General features: G+C 38.0%; 1 protein-coding gene across 2 annotated transcripts in view; it reads right to left on the minus strand.

The window, feature by feature from the left end:
- LOC127446080 (RNA-binding protein 26-like) overlaps nucleotides 1-24,278 on the minus strand; it is a 29,969-nt gene extending 5,691 nt beyond the window's left edge. The window contains exons 1-18 of one of the 2 annotated variants that reach the window (XM_051706729.1): nucleotides 23,974-24,278; nucleotides 23,184-23,302; nucleotides 19,868-20,004; nucleotides 19,615-19,703; nucleotides 17,011-17,267; nucleotides 16,662-16,925; nucleotides 13,365-13,604; nucleotides 12,986-13,126; nucleotides 12,517-12,651; nucleotides 12,262-12,373; nucleotides 8,978-9,137; nucleotides 8,733-8,897; nucleotides 4,672-4,791; nucleotides 4,527-4,592; nucleotides 4,269-4,391; nucleotides 3,751-3,825; nucleotides 3,230-3,397; nucleotides 160-264 (exon numbers count right to left, since the gene is read on the minus strand). In XM_051706729.1, coding sequence (XP_051562689.1) covers nucleotides 160-264; nucleotides 3,230-3,397; nucleotides 3,751-3,825; nucleotides 4,269-4,391; nucleotides 4,527-4,592; nucleotides 4,672-4,791; nucleotides 8,733-8,897; nucleotides 8,978-9,137; nucleotides 12,262-12,373; nucleotides 12,517-12,651; nucleotides 12,986-13,126; nucleotides 13,365-13,604; nucleotides 16,662-16,925; nucleotides 17,011-17,267; nucleotides 19,615-19,703; nucleotides 19,868-20,004; nucleotides 23,184-23,302; nucleotides 23,974-24,032 — 2,535 coding nt within the window. In that variant the 5' untranslated portion in view covers nucleotides 24,033-24,278. Of the gene's footprint in view, nucleotides 1-159; nucleotides 265-3,229; nucleotides 3,398-3,750; nucleotides 3,826-4,268; nucleotides 4,392-4,526; nucleotides 4,593-4,671; nucleotides 4,792-8,732; nucleotides 8,898-8,977; nucleotides 9,138-12,261; nucleotides 12,374-12,516; nucleotides 12,652-12,985; nucleotides 13,127-13,364; nucleotides 13,605-16,661; nucleotides 16,926-17,010; nucleotides 17,268-19,614; nucleotides 19,707-19,867; nucleotides 20,005-23,183; nucleotides 23,303-23,973 lie in introns of both variants that reach the window. The other variant, XM_051706728.1, reaches the window with a different exon arrangement.
- Nucleotides 24,279-25,260: the final 982 nt, after the last annotated feature.

The raw sequence follows: 25,260 nt of genomic DNA on the forward strand, positions 1-25,260 counted from the left end.
AAAATTTAAGAAGAATTATAGTGCCACCTTGTGGCAGGTTTGATACAATCTAAATGCTAAAGTCCTGTGTTGTGAATGCTGTTTAAGTTAAACAATTCTAAGTACTGACCAAAAGTATGGAAATGAACAAAAAGGTCACATTGTCTCCAGGTAACATACCTCTAACTGTAGCTGAGTGTATTTGATCTTGAGTTCAGCAGTGTCCTCTCCTGTCTGGACTTTCTTAAAGAGGTCCAACTCTGTGTCAAGGAGCTCCTTCTGAGCCTGTGTATATGTGCATCAGAAGAACAGGGTGAGAAACATTTTCATCAGTCCAGATATCACTAGAGATCTAACATATCCAATATATCCACGAACAGCACAACATTCTGTAGTAGAACTTTGGTACCAATAGAGATGTTCAGCTGTGACATCAATTTGTATACCTCAAATTTGAATTTTGAAGCCGCTGCATTTTAAAATAAAATTTGCCAACGAGTTGCTAGACAAAAACGTCCAAGTATCTTCAAGTAATATTTACCACAGAGCTTATTTTACTCATAAATACACAACTGCCATAATAAAAACCCATAGGAAAATCCAGAGGGAACCCATGGCTCAAAAATGCTAATTCTCTTTACAACCTGAACAGCTCTATTCAACAAGAAAATGAACGACACCACTCTTTCTACAGTATCATCAGGGTTTGGAAGTACCAGAATAAATGTAATGGGATAACATAATAAAAATACAAAATATTAGTAATTATATTTTACTATACACTTATCAGTCAGAAAATTAAAACCACTGACAGGTGGAGTGAATAACACTTATTATCTTGTTACAATGGCACTTATCAAGAGGTGGGATATGTTAGGCAGCAAGTGAACAGTCAGTTCTTGAATTTCATGTGTTGGAAGCAGGACAAAATGGGCAAGCTGTGACTTTGACAAGGGCCAAATTGTGATGGCTAGATGACTGGGTCAGAGCATCTCCAAAACGGCAGGTCTTGTGGGGTGTTCCTGGTATGCAGTATTTAGTACCTACCAAAAGTGGTACAAGGAAGGACAACCGGTGAACCGGCGTCAGGATCATGGGCACCCAAGGCTCATTGAGACACATGGGGAACAAAGGCCAGCCTGTCCGGTCTGATCCCACAGAAGAGCTTCTGTAGCACAAATTGCTGAAAAACATAATGCTGGCCATGATAGAAAGGTGTCAGAACACACAGTGCATCGCAGCTTGCTGTGTATGGGGCTGCATAGCCACAGACCAGTCAGAGTGCCCATGCTGACCCTTGTCCACCACCGAAAGCGCCTACAATGGGCACGTGAGCGTCAGAACTGGACCATGGAGCAATGGAAGAAGGTGGCCTGGTCTTTTCTTTTAGATCATGTGGACGGCCGGTTGTGTGTGCGTCGTTTACCTGGGGAAGAGATGGCAGCAGGATGCACTATGGGAAGAAGGCAGGCTGGCGGAGGCAGTGTGATACTCTGGGCAATGTTCTGCTGGGAAACCTTGGATCCTGGCATTCATGTGGATGCTACTTTGACACATACCACCTACCTAAAGAGTGTTGCAGACCATGCAATGGTATTCCCTGAAGTGTTAGTGGTCTCTTTCAGCAGGATAATGCGCCCTGCCACACTGTACACATTATTCAGGAATGGTTTGAGGAACATGACAAAGAGTTCAAGGTGTTGACTTGGCCTCCAAATTCCCCAGATCACAATCTGATTGAGCATCTATGGGATGTGCTGAACCAACAAGTCCGATCCATTGAGGCCCCAACTCGCAACTTACAGGACTTAAAGGATCTGCTGTTAACGTCTCGGTGCCAGATACCACAGGACACCTTCAGAGGTCTTGTGAAGTCCATGCCTCGACAGGTCAGAGCTGTTTTGGTGGCACGAGGGAGACCTACATGATATTAGGCAGGTGGTTTTAATGTTGTGGCTGATCGGTGTTTTTACCATTTAAATAGTTGGTAATCAGAATACAGTTACATTCAGTAAGTATTACTGAAGAGATTACTTTGCAATATTTATTTTTTATTTTTTTTCATTTAATATTTAGTCTATTCATTTGGAAAACATTTATCCATATAAATTATGCGATCCAAAGAGCAGACAGAGGCCACTTTCACACTGATATGAGTGAAATGATAGATATGACATCATTGAGGAACTTTCTCTTTGGGAGCTTCATAGAGAAAATCGTTGTGTCCACTGTGGGTTTTCGAAGTTCGGAGCAGCAGAAATAGTTAATGTCTGAACTTAGTCATTATTTACTTTTGAGCCAATTAAATTATGAAGAAACAACAATATTAAAGTTAATTTGAAACATTGTGCTATTAATTGTTAAAGTTGAATGAACTCATACATTTGAGCATATCTAACAAAGTTTTCTAGTTATGCTGACATAAAATGCCTTAAACTGAATTTACTAAAAAAGCATGATGCAAAAATGCTACGTATATATTTTATGTAAATCCAACACAATTCTTTTCTCTTATGAACATTTACGTTAGACATTACGTTTTTTTTCTCTAATAATACCTTTGATATTAGATATAAGATGTACTGCAAAAATATTATTCTTGATAAGTTTTTGTATTGTTCTCCTGTCAAAATATTAAAAAATCCATAAGACGAGATAAATGTACTTTATCTTGTTTTTAGAAGCAACACTGCATAGGATATTTAGGCTTTTTCCAGATTATTTATTTATTTTTAAATAGAAGTGTATTTTATCATGCTGCACTGGCAGATTTTTTTTTTTTTTTCCCAATTGTTCTAAACTTGTTAATCATCAAAACAGGTGAAAAAAATCGAATAATGAAGTAATCAGAAGTATTTAGATTACGTTACTAACCCTGAGTAATTTAACGGAATGCACTGTATTGCATATATTCTGTAATCTGTAATAGAATACATTTTAAAAGTAACCTTACCAACCCTGATATCAGTAGTACACATTAACTGTCTTAAAACGGCTGTGTAATACCTAAAAAAACCTTCAAGCACTTTGAATAATTTGTATCTTTGTTCTATTGTTGGTATTTGTTATATAGCTTGTAATATGTTTTGCTTTTTTGCTCTTTATTTTACTACAGTACACTTCTCCTGAATATTTAAATCAATGTTTATTTAATAGAAAAATACTTGAAGGCAGAATGGTTTTATTAAATTTGCTAATATATCTATTTATATTTAACTAGGCTAAAAGGAGTGTGCTCAAAACTATGTACCTGGGCTTTGCTCTTGGGCGTGCTCTTGACTGCATTGGTACAAGAAAGTCCCTTGATCTCCTCCTGCAGTTTGGTGATGCTGTTGGTAAGTGTGGTGAGTGTATGCATGATCTGAGCTTTATCATCCACCTTCATGGACTTGTTCTTCTCCAGCTTTGATATAAGCAACTTAAGGACACACACACAAAATATAATTTAGTATACAGCAACACCAAATAAATAAAACTACTTTTTGAAATGATGCTAGCCAGACTCAAACTAGCACTGGCCAACTGAGCACCTTAAAACTGGAGAGAGAGAAAAAAAAAAAAAAAAAAAAAAAAAAACACACCCATATTGTCAACTGCCCAACAACAAATAGCTAATTGTCCTGCACACTTGAGTAGAATCAATTAGAGACTATTTGGATACAAGTTTCCTATAAATGTTCTGCAAATACACTTTTACCTTGGCAGTTATCACTACATAATAAAGGGAAAATGTCCCTTTTTTAGTCACAATGTTAACGATTAATGTTACACCTTCTGCGTCTGAATGTGCTTCTCCAAAATCTCTTGTTTCTTCTTCCTGACGTCCTGCTGAAGCTTCAGCGCCTCCTAGTGAAATAACACAAGTTCACAAACACATTAAGAGCAGATGTAGGACAAGCTTTTCTTTGTAAGTGTTTGCATGTAAGTTTGGAGCAGCAGAAATAGTGTAAATTGCCATGTGAACATTAGCTTTATGCTAAGCTAAAATGCTATTTCTAGCCCTTTTACATGCACCTGTTATAAGGCATGATTATATTTTTTTCTAAGAGATATCATTTTTTTTTTTTTTCAGAGAATGTACTGTAAGTGTATTTTGTCTTACTGTACTGGCAGATTTATAGTCAAAACAAGTGAAAATTAATCAAAGAATTTAGATTACGCTACTGGCGACGAGTAATCTAACAGAATATGTTACAAATTACATTTTACAGCATGTATTCTGTAATCTGTAGTGGAATACATTTTAAAAGTAACCCTCCCAACCCTGTTTGTAACATATTTACACAAACCAGTTTCCTCTTTAAGGCATCCTCTGAGCTGACTGCTGTTCTGTATGGTGCCCTCTTCTGGCCTGATTTCAATGCTGCTGGATTATAAACCGTCTTGGTAAGGCCAGTTGATGTGGAAAAGACCTGTGAAGACATGCAAGATTTAACCAAGAATGCTTTACGTTATGTCTGAGAGACCAGACTGGACTTTCTTGGATGAAATAATCTGCAATGTGGACCAGTCTTCATGAATCTTCTTAAGACCACAAGAAAACAAACCTTTCCTCCAAGGCCAGCTGGTTTCGAGAAGCCCAGACGCTCTTTCACTGAAGTCTTGGTTGTATTCTGCAGAGAACGGAAAAACAGACATTGTCAGACTGCAAATACAGCAAGGACACAAACAAATGTGAACACGTTAATTTACCTGTGGAGCAACGCTGAGGTCCTGTAGGGGTTCAGGGTGGGGTGTGGGCAGGGGTCCGAGCCGGTCTTTGACTGATTGTTTCGGTGTGGTCACAGGATGTTCCTGGGTGGCCTGTACACTCTACACAAATGACAGATCACAATCAGAGCTGCACACAGCACTAGTACATCTATATATATATATAATCAGTTTGTAAAAAGATGTGTGTTAAAAATATAATTATAAATAATGCTGGGCGATAAAACGATCTCGATATTTATCGCGATAAAAAATCCACGATATAGATAAGCTTTTAGTTATTTTCGATATTTAGCCGGTGTTCTACATCTAGACCAGCACTACTCAACACACTCAGCCCACGAGTGATCTTTTGCAGCCCACGTTATGATATCATCATAAGAAATATATTTATCAGCAGCCTATCAAATCTGTATGAATTGTGAGGTGTCCATTTTCATGAGGATTTACGCTAGTTCTCTACATCGCTGAACCACGTTAGAGAGGGAATTCAACTGCAAGAACAAAAATATCTGGGGGGCCTGGGTAGCTCAGCAAGTAAAGATGCTGACTACCACACCTGGAGTCGCAAGTTCGAATCCAGTGCGTGCTGAGTGACTCCAGTCAGGCTTCCTAAGCAACTCATTGGCCCGGTTGCTAGGGTGGGTAGGGTCACGTTCGGTTAACCTCCTCATGGTCGCTATAATGTGGTTCTCTCTCTCGGTGGGGCACGTGGTGAGTTGTGCGTGGATGCCGCAGAGAATAGCATGAAGCCTCCGCATGCGCTAGGTCTCTGTGGTAACGCGCTCAACAAGCCATGTGATAAGATGCGCGGATTGACGGTCTCAGATGCTGAGGAAACTGAGATTCGTCCCCCGCCACCCAGATTGAGTCGAGTCACTACGCCACCACGAGGACTTAGAGCACATTGGGAATTGGGCATTCCAAATTGGGGAGAAAATCCCCCCCCCCCCAAAAAAAATCAGAGCATGGCTGATGTTGTGAGAGCGGCAGTCAGTCTGCGTGCACGTTCATACACAGTACGTGTGCTCGTGCAAGGTCTGTCAATCAAACATGCGCGCTCGCAATCTCACTTGAGAGTTGCTCAACACGGCGCGAATCTGTCCAGTCTCTTGAATAGCTCATCAGAGATATGTACTCATCATGACAACAGTATTTACAGGAAAAAATAACAGTTTCTCCTGCAGTGACGGTGTTGAGACACCTTCACGCAAATGCTTTTTAGTGATTTACTTCTGCGCAAAATGCTAAGGGGGTGAACAAATTTTTATGACTTGTCACTGGCAGATTTTTGGTGCTAATTTTGGATATATCACTCTTATTTTTGAACATCTCTGGTATATGTGATGTTGAACACTCATGGTGTTTGTTAGCTGATAACCACAGTGACAACAGAACTGATCTATTTCAGAAAATCAAACTGTTACAACCCTTATGTTTAAAATAATTACTAAAGGGATAGTTCATCCAAAAATGACAATTCTCTCATCATTTACTCACCCTCATGCAATCCCAATTTTGTATGACTTTCTTTCACATCTGAAAGTGAAAGTGGAGATTTACAATAAAAAAACCAAGGACTTAAATAATGATCTGTCCCTCATCCACAGAGCTGAGATATTTTTTCTAAATAATCATCATTTGTCTTCAGCAAAAGAAAGTTATACACATCTGGGATGGCATGAAGGTGAGTAAATGATGAGAACATTTTAATTTTTAGGTGATCTATCCCGTTAACTAACATTCCAACATTCTTAATTTAAAAATGTTAACTTATTATTATTATTATAATATATATATATATATATATATATATATATATATATATATATATATATATATATATATACACACACACTGATCAGCCACAACATTAAAACCACCTGCCTAATATTGTGTAGGTCCAGCCCGACTGGCACCAACAATCATCCATGCGATTATCTGATCAGCCAATTGTGTGGCAGCAGTGCAGTGCATAAAATCATTCAGATACGGGTCAGGAGCTTCAGTTAATGTTCACATCAACCATCAGAATGGGGGAAAAAATGTGATCTCAGTGATTTAGACTGTGGTATGATTGTTGGTGCCAGATGGGCTGGTTTGAGTATTTCTGTAACTGCTGATCTCCTGGGATTTTCACGCACAACAGTCACTATAATTTACTCCGAATGGTGCCAAAAACAAAAAATATCCAGTGATGGGCAGTTCTGCAGATGGAAACGCCTTGTTGATGAGAGAAGTCAACAGAGAATGGCCAGACTGGTTTGAACTGACAAAGTCTACGGTAACTCAGATAACCACTCTGTACGACTGTGGTGAGAAGAATAGCGCGGGTTGCACTGTTTGGCAGCACGAGGGGAACCTACACAATATTAGGCAGGTGGTTTTAATGTTGTGGCTGATCGGTGTATATCTACACTACCGTTCAAAAGTTTGGGGTCACTTGCCTGAAATGTTTTCCATGATCTTAAAAATCTTTTGATCTGAAGGTGTATGCTTAAATATTTGAAATTACTTTTGTAGACAAAAATATAATTGTGCCACCATATTAATTTATTTCATTATAAAACTAAAATTTTATATAAAAATAAAAAGTTTTTGAAATGGATGACTTGGACCGAATAATTAAGAAAAGCAGCCACTAAGTGCCCAACATAGATGGGAACTCCTTCAATACTGTTTAAAAAGCATCCTAGGGTGATACCTCAAGAAGTTGGTTGAGAAAATGTCAAGAGTACATGTCTGCAAATTCTAGGCAAAGGGTGACTACTTTGAAGATGCTAAAATATAACACAGTTTTGATTTATTTTGGATTTTTTTAGTCACAACATAATTCCCATATTTCCATTTCTATTATTCCATAGCTGTGATGACTTTACGATTATTCTAAAATGTGAAAAAAATAAAAATAAAATAAAGAATGAGTAAGTGACCCTAAACTTTTGAACGGTAGTGTGTGTGTATGTATGTATGTATGTATGTATATATATATATATATATATATATATATATATATATATATATATATATATATATATATATATATTATTAATATAATATAAAATTCATAATAATTAAGTGTACGGCCTTCAAGGGTACAGGGATCCAGCTTTGTGGCCCCTGACCTTTCCGAAGTTGAGTAGCCCTGATCTAGACAATCAGGTGCATGTTGCTAAAAATGCAAGCAGTTCGGATTTCTTATCGTACGTTTCTACTGGCGCGTGGTGAGCAAAGATGAGCGAGCACTTTCAATTCATTCCTATGGAAGCCGAGCGCCACGCTCGCGAGGTGGACTGTAGAATTAACAGCGGTCCAGAGCAAGCATCAGTGGAAATGCAGCCTCAGACTGTATGAAGTTGCTAACGTCACCGCTACACCAGTCACCGTGGTCCGGGTCCTGACTCTAGATTAATTTAATCCAGACTGCAAGACATCATGACGACAGTTACGCCCTCTTATCATCTCTGGTTAGCAGCGCAACAAAACAACAGTGCTTTGTACACCAGATCTGATCTTTCTGCGCTGTATTCTTGAATATTTGAATCAGATGTCATCATCTCTGGCATGGATGACAAGACAATAAAATTAGTCTTGCTCATTTTAATGAAAATATAAAACCCCATACTTGGGTATCTGAATGTAACGAAATATAAAAATAATTCGAATTTAAAAATGATATGCTGTCATTATGCTTCAAAACGAACAGATGATCTTTTAACATTCATATCCAACTGCACTCGATTGATAAACTCATTAAAATATTTTAATATTTTGGTAGAAGGTCCCTCAGACACCACTGCTTTGGCTGTCTTTGGTCTCCCAATACAGTTTTGTATAGACTATTTTGACTGTTTAGGATTTTTTTATTTCTTTTCTTCTGTCAACTTGGAAATTTCAAAAACTGTGTAAATGTGCAAATGTGAATGTATATCGTGATTAATATTGATGTCGAACGATATGAAAAAAAATATCGTGATAATATTTTTGCCCGTTTCACCCAGCCCTATTATAAACACTTAAAAATGAATAAATAACTTTCATACTGGAAGTGGTGTGGTGTGTGCATGTTCTGTTGTGTCTTCTCTGTGCCAGTGTACTTTGATGAACCGGTTATTCAGCACAGCCTCTGTGCTTTGTATAGCCCGTTTAGCTTCTTCAGGGGAGGCAAACTGGATCAACGCCCCCTCTGGGTCATTATTATATGCCACCTTAAACAGAGGAAGTATGTCTATAAGCCTTCTGTGACCATTAAATATCAACATCCTATATTGGACTTTAATCATAGTACCTGCAGGTTGACGATGGTGCCAAACTTGCTGAAGTGCTCGTTGAGTTTGCTGATGTTGTTGAGTTCAGGTGGAATCTGCCTGATTGCCAGTTTGGCGTTTGGTAAAGAGTAGGGAACCTTTCTGTGAAAGCTCTGACTGTTGGGCTTGTTGAAGTTTGGCCTGTGGAGCAAAAAACTATTTTCTTAAAATACAAACATTTACAGTGATGTCACAGAAATCAATGAAATGGACTGATGAGATTAAAAAAAACAAAAAACAATTTCTATAACAAGCCATTCTTGTTAAGCTTGAATTGCTCCGATGGTAGAAAAATACATATTTTTATTACGGAATTTATGTTACTAAATTAATGTGTTAAATTGACAGCTTTAATAAATGTACAATGTGTTTATTTTATTTATAGACTGTATTACTTTCAGAAGAGGATGCATTTTTGGATGTAGTTATTGACCTTAAATTTTTTTGTAGTATAAAATCAAATCCAATCTTACATTTAAAAAAAAAAAGTATTCGATTTATGGATAATTGTCTGAATATTACTTACCATAACACCTGTTGCACACTTTAGACACATTATATTAATAGGGCAGTGGTGAAATATATGTACTTTTTACCCCCAATTGAGCATTCTCCAAAAATAGAAATATTTTATACAAAATACAGAGACACATTTTGTCTCTTTGTGCTTTTTTATTTGCTCCAGAACATGAAAGCAAAGTTGACCCCAGAGCTGTCATGATTCTGAAATTTAGCTGACAATTAATTGTCAAAACAAATACTTGTGATTATGACGATAAATTGTATGTTTTAGGGTTATGGCGATTAAGTGTCATTTTTTACGGCTTTCATGAATAATTGTCATATAAATTGGTATATTTCTTAAGGTGCATGTGTGATTAATACACCTTAAGATGTCATTTTTACATATTTAACTTCAAAAATAAAAAACAAATAATAAAATAGGGATATATAATTTTCTTAAGGCTTTAAAACTTATGAATGTCATGAATAATAATGTTTTAAATATCAAAATATTTCTAAATACTTAAAATGCCTCTTTTAGGTCAACTTTAGTTTTGGTCAATTTTACATGTTTACAATTTTATATTATATATATATATATATATATATATATATATATATATATATATATATATATATATATATTTTTTTTTTTATATATATATTTATATTATATAATATTATGCAATAGTAAAATATTTCTGTCCTAATTTCTTCACTTTCATACGTTATTTTAATTCTCTTTGATTAACCAAAAAATCTTTGGGATTTTGTTTGATCATTTTATCACTCCTCAGAAATAGAGTAAGCGTGTCTCCTCTATGTCACTGTGTGTCACTAACACTGTGAGTATGAACCCGCTTTGACCAGGAACATTGCCATTACATGATCATTTAAAGTGAAGCCAGAGCTCTTAGTGTTCACTATCCTAACCCTTGTTCATATATATTTTTGCTGGAGTCTGGTGCGAGCACTGCTGACGGCACACACATCAGAGTGCTTGAGAAGTGCTACATGGTCTCTTTCGGACAGGAGCTGCTCTGGTTGACATCCGTGGTGTCGCTCAGTGACGCTCGGAGTTCAACTGAATGACACACAAATGCGCTGTTCATTACATTTATATATTCGCTTAAAATTCCCTTATTTGGACATTAAAAGGTGATTGGAAATTGAAGTACATTATAATAGCGGTTCTCTCAAATAACTGCAGTTAAATCAAATAACCGCGATTGGACGATTATTTATTCATCGTGACAGGCCTAGTTGACCCCATTTACAGTTGAAGTCAGAAGTTTACATACACCTTAGCCAAATACATTTAAACTCAGATTTTCACAATTCCTGACATTTAATCGTAGAAAACATTCCCTGTCTTAGGTCAGTTAGGATCACTACTTTATTTTAAGAATGTGAAATGTCAGAATAATAGTAGAGAGGATTATATATTTCAGCTTTTATTTCTTTCATCACATTCCCAGTGGGTCAGAAGTTTACATACACTTTGTTAGTATTTAGTAGCATTGCCTTTAAATTGTTTAACTTGGGTCAAACGTTTTGGGTAGCCTTCCACAAGCTTCTCACAATAATTTGCTGGAATTTTGGCCCATTCCTCCAGACAGAACTGGTGTAACTGAGTCAGGTTTGGAGGCCTCCTTGCTCGCACATGCTTTTTCAGTTCTGCCTACAAATTTTTTCAGATTGAGGTCAGGGCTTTGTGATGGCCACTCCAATACCTTGACTTTGTTGTCCTTAAGCCATTTTGACACAACTTTGGAGGTATTCTTGGCATCATTGTCCATCTGGAAGACCCATTTGCGACCGAGCTTTAACTTCCTGGCTGATGTCTTGAGATGTTGCTTCAATATACCCACAAAATTTTCCTTCCTCATGATGCCATCTATTTTGTGAAGTGCACCAGTCCCTCCTGCAGCAAAGCACCCCCACAACATGATGCTGCCACACCCATGCTTCACGGGATGGTGTTCTTTGGCTTGCATGCCTTACCCTTTTACCTCCAAACATAACAATGGGCATTATTGCCATTTTGTTTCATCAGACCAGAGGACATTTCTCCAAAAAGTAAGATCTTTGTCCCCATGTGCACTTGCAAACTGTACTCTGGCTTTTTTATGGTGGTTTTGGAGCAGTAGCTTCTTCCTTGCTGAGCAGCCTTTCAGGTTATGACAATATAGGATACATTTTACAGTGGATATTTTCACAAGGTCCTTTGCTGTTGTTCTGGGATTAATTTGCACTTTTAGCACTACGTTCATCTCTAGGAGACAGAATGCATCTCCTTCCTGAGCGGTATGATGGCTGTGTGGTCCCATGGTGTTTATACTTGTGCACTATAGTTTGTACAGATGAACGTGGTTCCTTCAGGCATTTGGAAATCGCTCCCAAGGATGAACCAGATTTGTGGAGGTCCACAATTCTTTTTTTTTAATGGCTTCAACCTAAGTGTATGTAAACTTCTGACTTCAAATGTAATTTCTTAATGAATGCCACTTGTTTAATTTTCATGATTCACCAGTGTAATCAAAACGTAATAACGGCGAAAAATAATAATTAATACAAAAAATAAATTAAAAAAAAAACACCCGCTAAAGAACAATACTAGTCCTGCCCTACATTATATCCTGCTGAATATTTCACTCAAAAATACATCCCATTATGGAAGTTAAATCTCCTACAAATATGGTTTCATTTAGACGAGGACATTCAGGTGTTTATTTTATTAATAATGATGACTTTGTCTTACTTGTCAAACCAGGATTTCTTTGTAGGAATCACTCTGTCAATCATTCCAGGCCCTCTCTTCCTGGAGTCCGATTCCAAAACTATTCGCATACTGTTGTTGTTTGACATTTTCTCTGAAAGAGTTTCACACAGCAAAGAGAAAGATAAAGATAAAAGTTCATTAGAAACATTGCCCACACTTTTATATTTAAAGATTGCAAGACTTATTATATTCATAAAGAGCCACTTCAGAAGAGACGCCAGGTCTCTCTGTTACCTCTAGAGGGCAGATCCACCTCTCCCATGGTTAGACCAATTAGGTTGGGCCGCTGAGCATTGACCCGGTGTCTGTACATGGGCCGCGAGTTCATGCTGGGAGCCTCAGGATTATACACGTCTGGCTCAAATGAGTCTATATCAACAAATAAAAAGTATAATTCCATGATTATGAAATATAAGCATTTAGAACAGCCATATTATATGGCTCCCTGGAATACTTGATTCTGATTAGTTAATCTCAGCATTCTATGTTCAAATATTTCTGCATAATGACCACAAAACTGAATAATTGACAGTTGTCACAGGTAACCAATTTCCTTCATACCTGTGCTAGTTTACACAAATTAAAAATAAAATGAATGTGCAGGCTCAAGATGTGACATTCCATGAAAAACACCTAATGAGCCAAGTCATCACTTTATTACTGGATTATAACTGAGCCCTGCAGAGCGACTGTGAACACTTACCTGATGTGAAGAGGGGTGGTGGGGGCTGAGTGATCGGAGGCCGGATCCCTGACGTCACTATAGTGGGCACAGAGCCGGTGATGGAGTTTGGAGGGCCGTCCATACCAGGTGGTTGCAGAGCAGGAAAAGGAGGAGGAGGACCTGAAAGAGAGATCAAATCTTCAAACAGAATATAATAGAACAGAAGTGCAAGAGCTTTTATTTATTTTTTTAAAAGATTGCACAAACTCAAGCATTTAAAACCTTAAATCCACACGACCAATGCTGGTGGAAACTGTTAAAGCTGTCAAGTTTTCATCTAAATGGCTCTTTATATTACGTTGCTGTCTTTCCAAACATCATGTATTTTTGCATACAGTGATGCACATGACGGTCGTACCTGTAACAGGGGGCAGGCTGGGAGGCAAGGTGCCCGGCAGGGGCACAGGGGGTCTGAGGTTCACTGGTGGGGGCAGGAGCGGGGGAGGGGGTGGCAGGCCAGGCGGAGGTGGCCCGTCAACCACAGGAAGAGGCGGCGGCTGAAAGGGAAGTATGCTGGGAAGATTAACATCCTCCACCACCACTGGATCACTGCCGTGGTCAAAAGGACACATGTCTCCTCGCATACAGAAGCCTTTCTCTGCAAGAAGACAAAATCAAAAGTTGCAATCAATGGTTACTCTGTAATAAATGTAAGCACTGTTCTAAAACCCAGTGAGCTTCCTTGCTGTCTACTGCCTGAAATGGAACCTCAACCTTCCTATACAGGTGCATCTCAATAAATTAGAATGTCGTGGAAAAGTTCATTTATTTCAGTAATTCAACTCAAATTGTGAAACTCGTGTATTAAATAAATTCAATGCACACAGACTGAAGTAGTTTAAGTCTTTGGTTCTTTTAATTGTGAAGATTTTGGCTCACATTTAACAAAAACCCACCAATTCACTATCTCGAAAAATTAGAATATGGTGACATGCCAATCAGCTAATCAACTCAAAACACCTGCAAAGGTTTCCTGAGCCTTCAAAATGGTCTTTCAGTTTGGTTCACTAGGCTACACAATCATGGGGAAGACAGCTGATCTGACAGTTGTCCAGAAGACAATCATTGACACCCTTCACAAGGAGGGTAAGCCACAAACATTCATTGCCAAAGAAGCTGGCTGTTCACAGAGTGCTGTATCCAAGCATGTTAACAGAAAGTTGAGTGGAAGGAAAAAGTGTGGAAGGAAAAGATGCACAACCAACCGAGAGAACCACAGCCTTATGAGGATTGTCAAGCAAAATCGATTCAAGAATTTGGGTGAACTTCACAAGGAATGGACTGAGGCTGGGGTCAAGGCATCAAGAGCCACCACACACAGACGTGTCAAGGAATTTGGCTACAGTTGTCGTATTCCTCTTGTTAAGCCACTCCTGAACCACAGACAACGTCAGAGGCGTCTTATCTGGGCTAAGGAGAAGAAGAACTGGACTGTTGCCCAGTGGTCCAAAGTCCTCCTTTCAGATGAGAGCAAGTTTTGTATTTCATTTGGAAACCAAGGTCCTAGAGTCTGGAGGAAGGGTGGAGAAGCTCATAGCCCAAGTTGCTTGAAGTCCAGTGTTAAGTTTCCACAGTCTGTGATGATTTGGGGTGCAATGTCATCTGCTGGTGTTGGTCCATTGTGTTTTTTGAAAACCAAAGTCACTGCACCCGTTTACCAAGAAATTTTGGAGCACTTCATGCTTCCTTCTGCTGACCAGCTTTTTAAAGATGCTGATTTCATTTTCCAGCAGGATTTGGCACCTGCCCACACTGCCAAAAGCACCAAAAGTTGGTTAAATGACCATGGTTTTGGTGTGCTTGACTGGCCAGCAAACTCACCAGACCTGAACCCCATAGAGAATCTATGGGGTATTGTCAAGAGGAAAATGAGAAACAAGAGACCAAAAAATGCAGATATGCTGAAGGCCACTGTCAAAGAAACCTGGGCTTTCATACCACCTCAGCAGTGCCACAAACTGATCATCTCCATGCCACGCTGAATTGAGGCAGTAATTAAAGCAAAAGGAGCCCCTACCAGGGTATTGAGTACATATACAGTAAATGAACATACTTTCCAGAAGGCCAACAATTCACTAAAAATGTTTTTTTTATTGGTCTTATGATGTATTCTAATTTTTTGAGATAGTGAATTGGTGGATTTTTGTTAAATGTGAGCCAAAATCATCACAATTAAAAGAACCAAAGACTTAAACTACTTCAGTCTGTGTGCATTGAATTTATTTAATACACGAGTTTCACAATTTGAGTTGAATTACTGAAATAAATGAACTTTTCCACGACATTCTAATTTATTGAGATGCACCTGTATACGGTTTGTTCATTTTTGACTGAAATCAATTTAACGACATAATAAAAATGGTTTTGTTTATCTGAGCAGTACAAGACTTGGTGGCTTTTCCTCCACTTGCCATCTGATGACACACAAAAAATGTGGACTCGATTCAATAAGTGTAAGTGGTAATAAAAAAAAAAAATGTTTACTGTTCACGGTCAAAATTGACCGATCATAGAAAAATACAACAATCTTTTTTTTTTTTGTCAAATACAATCTACAAATCAGTTACAATGCAGAACACACACACACATACACACACACACACAAAATGAGGGGGTGAGACTAGTGGTCGACCGATATGGGCTTTTTAGGGTGCTTTCACACTTGGTTCGATTGCTTTGCCCGAACCAGAGTTCGTCCCCCCCCACTGCTCACGCTGGTCTGTGTTCACATCATATTATTTGGGAATGAACCACAGTCCGATTACATCATCAATTTGAGTACAAGCGGCAGATGTTTACCACTGTAACTAGGCAACAACTTGAGAAGACGTCACTGTGTTAAGTAATAAAGTTTGTCTCTTTGGATTTACCATGCAAACTCGCCATGCACAGAACAACACTTGTGTTTGTCTCCCACGGATACACTGAATGTTCATGAATGTTAGCATTTGTCTGCCGCGAGCCCATGGATGTGTTGCAAGAGATGTGAAGAATGTGAGCTGCTCTCTGAAGGAGGTGTATTGGACACAAGCATGTAGGAGAAATGCATTATATCATAATAATTGCGGTCACGAGCCTGCAAAGACACAAATTATATGTCATCACAAGCGGTTAACTTCCGCAATTTGGTACGACTATGTTCATATCAGCAGTGAACCGTACCATAGTTCACATGAACCGTTCCCCAGACCACCTTTTCAAGTGGACCCGGGTGCAGTTCGTGGGTACACACCCAAGTTCAGAAAACAGCATTCACATTATCAAAACAAACCGAGCTTTGACATCATTCAACCCCGGGTGGCGGACAGGCCGATACAATGCCAATATATCACACAATTTAATATAGTAAATAACAAACATAAAATTGCTAAAAAAAAATGAATAAACTCTTATTCAGTGCTACATTTACTCAATTTCACACAAAACTTTAGCTTTGTAAAAAATTATCTTTAAAAAAATAAGATTGTATTTTAAATGGTAGATAGAAGTTTCTTCTGATTTCTGTTTAGTCAAATTTTAGTCATTTATTTGCACATGAAGAAATTGTTAATATAATAGGAAGGAAATAACAGTACACACATTTTGATATTTGTCTACTATAGTACTGTTATTGTACTAACACAATAGCACGTAACAAAAAAACTTGAGTCGCTACCATCATAGTCACGGCAGCGTTTCCTTGGTGGGCCACCTCTGCTGAAGGGTGCGTGATCCTGAGGGAACTCTGACCAGCTCTCAGTGGTGCTGTTTCCATGGTGGGTGGGGGCGATGACTGTGATGGTGCTACTGAGGGTGGACACTGGGAAATGAGCCGAGGAGTTTATGGGTGTGAGAGGTGTGGCGCTGTAGCCTTCTGCGGCCGTCCCCTCCTGACGCTCTGGACAACTGTGGTCATACTTTGACTTTACAGAATCTCGCTCTAGAAAGGAAATAAGTTTAAAACGTTATCATGTACATCACACATGAGAATAAACTACACAAACTGAGAAGAGTGAAAGTCACACCTCTGCTTCTAGTTTTGGAACGACTCCGTGTGCGAGTTCGTGATCGGCTGAGATCTCTATCTCTGTCTCTGTCACGATCTCGCTCTCTGTCCCGGTCACGAGTACGGTCTTTACTCCAGCTGCGACTACGACTGCGGCTGTAACTGCGGCTGCGTTCTCTTCTGCGGATGTAGCGTTCTCTGTATGAGTCTCTTCGGGGTGGGTTTCGATCGTAGTCTCGTTTTCTAGTGCGGTCATCTTTCTTGCGGTCATCTCTCCTGCAAATGCATTTGAAGACTTTTGAGGCTGGTGACATTGTAACTATACAGAGCTAAATAGCAGAGGTAGACAGATATATCAGTTTTACCGATATATCGGTGCCAATAGTTGCTTTTTGGAACTATCGGCACCGATTAATCGGTAAAACCGATATATCTGTCTACCTCTACTAAATAGCTATGTAAAGCTTTTTTTTTTTTTATTTCTCTGAGTTCCTCAATCTTTCATCATTGTCCATATTCATCCATATTTTATCCTCACTTCAGTGCATATTTTGTTTATTGATTAGATATTGAAGTATCTAAAATGAAGCGAAGGCATACAAAAAAAAATTGACTATATGAAAAAATGCCTTGTAAGTACATATATCATGTCTCAAACTTCTTGTAAATAATAATAAACCTTATTCCTCATTAAATCTTATTTGGTAAAGTACAGTTGAAGTCAGAAGTTTACATACACACATTTCACAATTCCTGACATTTAATACTAGAAAACATTCCCTGTCTTAGGTCAGTTAGGATCACTACTTTATTTTAAGAATGTAAAATGTCACAATAATAGTAGAGACAATTATATATTTCAGCTTTTATTTCTTTCATCACATTTCCAGTTGGTCAGAAGTTTACATACACTTTGTTAGTATTTAGTAGCATTGCCTTTAAATTGTTTAACTTGAGTCAAATGTTTTGGGTAGCCTTCCATAAGCTTCTCACAATAAGCTGCTGGAATTTTGGCCCATTCCTCCAGACAGAACTGGTGTAACTGAGTCAGGTTTGTAGGCCTCCTTGCTCACACATGCTTTTCTGTTCTGCCCACAAATTTTCTATCTGACTGAGGTCAGGGCTTTGTGATGGCCACTCCAATACCTTGACTTTGTTGTCCTTAAGCCATTTTGCCACAACATTGGAGGTATGCTTGGCCCATTTGTGACGAGCTTTAACTTCCTGGCTGATCTCTTTAGATTTTGCATAATTTTCCTTCCTCATGATGCCATCTATTTTGTGAAGTGCATCAGTCCCTCCTGCAGTAAAGCACCCCCACAACATGATGCTGCCACACTCATGCTTCAAAGTTGGCATGGTGTTCTTCGGCTTGCAAGCCTCACCCTTTTTCCTCCAAACATAACCATGGTCATTATGGCCAAACAGTTAAATTTTTGTTTCATTAGACCAGAGGACATTTCTCTAAAAAGTAATATCTTTGTCCCCATGTGCAATTGCAAACTGTACTCTGGCTTTTTTATGGCAGTTCTGGAGCAGTAGCTTCTTCCTTGCTGAGCAGCCTTTCAGGTTATGTCGATATAGGACTTGATTTACTGTGGATATAGATACATATAGATACTTGTCTACCTGTTTCCTCCAGCATCTTCACAAGGTTCTTCGCTGTTGTTCTGGGATTGATTTGCACTTTTCGCATCAAATTACGTTCATCTCTAGGAGATAAAATACATCTCCTTCCTGAGCGGTATGGAGGCTGGGTGGTCCCATGGGGTTTATACTTGCGTACTATTGTTTATACAGATGAACGTGGTACCTTCAGGTGTTTGGAAATTGCTCCCAAGGATGAATCAGACTTGTGGAGGTCCACAAATTTTGGCTGATTTCTTTTGATTTTCCCATGATGTCAAGCAAAGAGGCACCGAGTTTGAAGGTAGGCCTTAATATACATCCACAGGTACACCTCCAATTCAGTACATCTCCTATCAGAAACTAATTGGCTAATTGGAATATTCCAAGCTGCTTAAAGGCACAGTTAACAGTGTATATAATCTTCTGATCCACTAGAATTGTGATATAGTCAATTAAAAGTGAAACAATCTGTCTGTAAACAATTGTTGGAAAAATTACTTGTGTAATGCACAAAGTAGATGTCCTAAATGACTTGCCAAAATTATAGTTTGCTAATATTAAATCTGTGGAGTGGTTAAAAAATTAGTTTTAATGACTTCAACCTAAGTGTATGTAAACTTCTGACTTCAACTGTATATACACTAAACCCTTCCTCTGGTGAATATATAGACAATAAAAAGCTTTATTTGGTCAAACCTTAAATATAGAGCCAAAATAAGAGTCCCTGATGTGTTTCAGGCTTGTTTATAGTTAAAAGCCTCGCACTATGCACCAAATCATAATTTTTTTCTGATATTACTTTCTTATTATTTCTGAAGAATTTTCTTTACAAATCGTCCTATAAATCAACTTTAAAAACAGTCTGACGATTGAGCGTTTATCTGCCTTTTCCACAACCTTAGTTATCTTATAAGCAAAATCCACTATTGGTCGACCTCTATTAATTAGCATGTCATTTTTGGAAAATAGAATATGAAACAACAAATATGCTCACCTGCTGTCTCGGCTGTATCTGGAGCTAGACTGCGGACTGTGGTTTATTCTCCTGGAGAATTTCTTATCTCTTTCCTCATCTCGGCTTGGCTGCTTGTGTAAAAAAAAAAAAAAAAAAAAAAAAGAATTCAGAAACATTTTTTTTTTTTTTTAAAGAAAAACATTATAGGTGAAATTTAAGGACATAATTTAACATGAGTGTTCACTAACAAATGTCTGATGGGATTTTAGTCTCCGTTCATTTTTTATTTTACCTCTTCTCTCTTCGATTCATCTTTATCTGTGCGCTGGATAGTCTCAGTTCTGCTTATGAACGTTGGCTGTTCGGGTTGAGGTAGGTAACTCTTTGTGTTCACAGCTTCAAAAAGTTTATCCACAAATATCTGTGTCTCTGCGCAATGAAAGCACAAGCATGTTAAGGGGATAGTTCACCCAAAAATGAAAATTCTCTCATCATTTAATCTCCCTCATGCCATCCTAGATGTGTATGACTTACTTTCTTCTGCTCAACACAAACCTAGATTTTTAGAAGAATATCTTTTAGATAAAGAATATTTTAGAAGGTCCATACAATGGGTGAATGGGGTCCAAAACTTTGAAGCTCCAAAAGCACATAAAGGTAGCATAAAAGTAATCTCTTGGCACGATTGTGATTTCAAGCTTGATTACACATCCTAGTACTTGATGCATGCACAGAGTGCTAGATGGCGCTGGAAAGTGTAACTGAGCTTGAAATCATGATCGCTAAGGAGACTGCTGATGTCAAGATTTACAGTGAAAAAGGAACTATATTTTAGTCTGTTCTCACCCAAAACCCAGGGCTCGACATTAAGCACTGTCATGTGCTTGTCCTTTGTCCAAGTAAAAAAGTTACTTGTCTGGAGACAAAAACAAAAGAAAGGACGTAAGAAAGAAAAGAAAGAAAAACCTCCATCATTTACACCTAAGAACCATTAAGAACACAGTGCAGAAAGACGGTAAATCATTAGCCTGTATGAATTTCTCTCTTCTAAGGAACTCAAAATTAGATTTTTGTCAGAATGTTAGTCACAGTAGGGGCCTGGAGTTCGCTAGTTCGAATCCCAGGACGTGCTGAGTGACTCCAGCCAGGTCTCCTAAGCAACCAAATTGGCCCAGTTGCTAGGGAGGGTAGAGTCACATGGGGTAAACTCCTCGTGGCTATAATGTGCTTCGTTCTCAGTGGGGTGTGTGGGGAGTTGAGCGTGGTTGCCGCGGTGGATGGCGTGAAGCCTCCAGACACGCTATGTCTCCATGGCAACGCACTCAGCAAGCCACATGATAAGATGTGCGGGTTGACGGTCTCAGACGCGGAGGCAACTGGGATTCGTCCTCCGCCACCCGGACTGAGGCGAATCACTACGCAACCACGAGGACTTAAAAGCACATTGGGAATTGGGCATTCCAAATTGGGAGAAAAAAAGAAAAAAAAATAGAATAGAATGTTAGTCACAGTCACTATTCACTGTCACTGCATCTTTTTTTCCATAAAATAAAAGTGAATTGAGACTGAAACTAACATTTTCTCTAACCACAAAAGATAGAAATTCAGACCAGATTGGAACAACATGAAGGTGAGTAATGATGACAGAATTTTTAGTAACACTTTAAAATAAGGTTCTATTCATTAACATTAGATAATGCATTAGCATCAGGAACAAACAATGAACAATATTTTATAGCATTTTAAATCTTTGTTAATATTAGTTACTAAAAAAATAAAAATACAGCTGTTCATTGTTAGTTCATAGTGCATGAACTAATGTTAACATATACAACTTTTTATTTTAATGTATGAAAATGTATTAATATCCTGTATGTTGGAATTAATATTAACCAAGATTAATAAATTATATAAAAGTGGTGTTTATTGTTGGTTCATGTTAACTGATGTAATTATCTAACATTAACAAATGGAACCTTTAGTAAAGTGTTACCAAATTTTCATTTTTGAGTAAATTATCAGAAGTCAGTTCTCACCAGTTGCATTAAAAACGTCTGTTTAATACTGACAAAATGCATTGAAAATGTTAACAGATAAAATCCTGAGAGAACCTGCTGCTAAATCAGTTATGTTGTATATTCAAAACAGATATGCATATTAAAGATAGGAAATATATTTTCATTGTGTGTAATTTATTAATTTTATAGTATTAATATTATTATAATTTACTGTATATTGTTATATTCATATTAAAATTGACTGATTCACATGGTAGATAAAATACCTCGGATACATTCGTCAGATGGAGCTCTAGAAAGATGAGAGATGTAACAGGTCTTCAGGATGATGCAGAAGTCTGTTTAAGCATTTCTCTTCACTCTACAGATGGTATTATTACACAAAGTGTTTTTGCAATTTCTGCCTTTATTTCTGTATTAGCTATGAGGTAGTGCCACGATGTGACAAGACAAAATTTGATTTCTTCAACGTTGCGCACCTGAGATGAAGTCAGCTTTGTTGTTTACAAACAGGAGCGATAGTTTTATCGCATCGTTCGCTTACAGAGATGTTGTACAACACCATTCGCATGTCCAATTTACAGGTTTATACCCGTTTATATATGTAAAATCTAAAGTTCAGTAAATATGAGTTCCCAACTGCTCACGCTCACAAGCTGCTGAATGCTGTACCATGAGTGAAGGTGAGAGGGAGAGAGGCCGATGCAATAGAGGGAATTCCCTGCATTTTGAAAGTGAAACATGCGGGAATTATTAAAATTGTGCTCAATCCCCGCAATCCCACGCTATTGAGCTAACATTCGTTACTGAGATTTTAATCAGGCAAGTAAAAATCTCTTTAATATGCCAGTTCAAATTAATGGTGAACCCTGCAAAAACGATTGGATCACTTCAGAAGACATGGATTAAACCACATACATTTTATGGATTACTTTTATGCTGCCTTTATGTGCTTTTTGGAGCTTCAAAGTTCTGGACCCAATTCACTTGCATTGTATGGACCTACAGAGATGAGATTTTCTTAAAAAAAAATCTTCGTTTGTGTTCTGCAGAAAAAAGAAAGTCACACATCTGGGATGGCATGAGGATGAGTACATAAATGATGAGAGAATTTTCATTTTTGGGTGAACTATTCCTTTAACAGTATTAGGAATTCATAGACTGGCAACAATCCTTAAAGTGTGTATACATTTATATAATCTAAAGGCTAGAATATTGTTTATATTTTAACAAAGGCCCTTGTGATCTTCTGGCATTAAGGATTTAAAGGTATATTTCACCCCAGAATTACAATTCTCTCATTATTTGCTCACCCTAATGTCGCTAAAAACCCATATAACTTACATGGGTGCTATTTATTACATTTTTTATAGTTTTTATAGTGTTTCTTTAGTCCTTTTTCAAGCTTGACAGACCACAGCAAGTATTCACATCCAGTACGAAAAAAAAAAACTTTGGCATCAGAACTGACTTCAGGGAATAAATGCAACCACATTTGACATCTAGATAGGGGTCTGGTCTTGAGAACTGCATCGCCACTATTTTATGAACGTGACCTATCTATATAACATGGATAGATATTGATTTTACCTTTCTGGAGGAATACATCCAATTGATCAATGCATAGTGCTTTCAACTCCTTCTCGGATTTGTCTTTCTTCACCAAGGCAACCACATATTTGGCAAGTGCGGAAGGATCGGCATCACATCTATGGAAAAGATTCACTTCATTTGCATTAAACAAAAAAATAATAATAATAATCTGCAGTCACACATAAAGTGCAAAAATTAGGATGTGTCCTGTTTATATCTGTACAGGCACCTGTCCTTAATGCATACACATGTACTTGGAAAAAACTACAAAGTAGATACAACAAGGAGATGGTAGGGTCAAGCCTTAGTATTAATACAAATTAACACACACATTCAAACAGAACCCTTACCTGGACTATCATTTAAAAGGATAGATCACCATAAAAAAAATAAACTGAAAATTCTGTCATTTGCTCACCCTCATAATGTTGTTCAAACCTGTATGACTTCCTTTCTTCATTGGAACACAAAAGGAGATGTTAGCCAGAATGTTAGGTAATGACAGCCTCAGTCACAATTCACTGTATTTTATTCTCCATTCAAAGGAAGTGAATGGTTACTGAGGCTATCGTTCGCCGTAAATGATTTTCTTAGGTGAACTGTCCCTTTATGTGTTCTCAGACAATGCATTTGTCAGTAACTATTTTAAAGCCATCTTTTAAAAAACTTTATACCCATAGACGTTCAGGAGCATATACATATACTGTTAAGCATAAAACAAAATAAAGACAGTAATCACATGTGCAAGCATCATATTTGTGCAAATTGCACCAGCAACCTCACTTACATCGGTTCAAGAGTCTTGGAGAGCCATGTCTTCAAGGCTTCGAGGTCTTCAATGATCATTTTTCAGTGCAGGGGTATTTTTCTGCAGTTCTGCCCCTGTGGGAGTGATGAGCTGCAGGGTAATGCTGCAGTGTGTTTGTACTGCCAGGCCTCAGTCACTCATAAACTCCCGCTGGAATATCACGTATTATAACACAACCGCGGGGGGATGTAGTTCAGGAGTTATCTGTGTAAATATGAGCAAACTGTCCGCCACACTTTCAGCTCTTCTTTCTTACTTTCGACAAATGGCGACTGTTTACTCTCGTGCGCAGACCTCGCGAGAGCGCGCCGCCGCAGACGGTCAAACATCCCGGAGTTTCTTAAAGGGGCCGCTGCAGGCTGCGTTAGCGTCACACTTACAGCGTCGATATTTTCAATAAATACTTAAACACTTTTTACTTTTTTCTTCTTGTGTATTTTTAATCCCCCTGGCGTTTTCCCCCCTTTTTAATCACCTTATGCACCAGGGGCCAGTTGCACCAGCTATACATAAGTTACAACTTAGACTAGTTGTAGCATAAATGGGCACTAAGTCACAATTTAGGCACTACTAAATAATTGAGGGTTGCACCATTAAACTTAGGTAGGACGTAACCCTACGTATAAACTAAATATTTACGGAATACTCCGACCAGGAGTAATGGATAGAATAAAAAAGCAGACTGATATTTTTTGACATAAACGATGACATCATGTTTTGCGTGACAGGCTTCAATCCTTTCGACATACAGTATGATGTTGACATTTACACTCCTTTACATTTACGAGAGAGAAAAAAAAAGTACTTTTAAGCGGCTCTTTAGCATGAAACCGTTCAAACGGTGCAGTTTTCAGGGTGCGTCGTCCGGTGTCAAGTTTCAACACATTCAAAATATATATAGGATATTAAAACGAATAAATGTTTATTTTTCCAGCCTGTTGTATTAGTATTTATTTATCACCCCTTATTTATTTTAGATACAGTTCCTATATCTTGTTATTTACACAGGGCAAATTTACTATTTATCAAATCTACTTTTATTACGTATCGTATTTTAATGGGGATATAATTTATTACAGCTGAGAGTTATGTGAGCAAACAAGGTTTGAACATCAATCGTAACAAAATCAAATTAAAGTTCACGGCTTTCTAACACTTCTGTGCAAAAATTTGAAAGCTGTTTATTGGATCAATACAGGTAAACGCAACCAGATCTCATGAAAAGTTGTACATAATTTACGAGTTGGCTATTTCGTATGGTCTCGC

The sequence above is a fragment of the Myxocyprinus asiaticus genome, chromosome 9 (assembly GCF_019703515.2).
Source record: "Myxocyprinus asiaticus isolate MX2 ecotype Aquarium Trade chromosome 9, UBuf_Myxa_2, whole genome shotgun sequence".
Classification (NCBI taxonomy): domain Eukaryota; kingdom Metazoa; phylum Chordata; class Actinopteri; order Cypriniformes; family Catostomidae; genus Myxocyprinus; species Myxocyprinus asiaticus.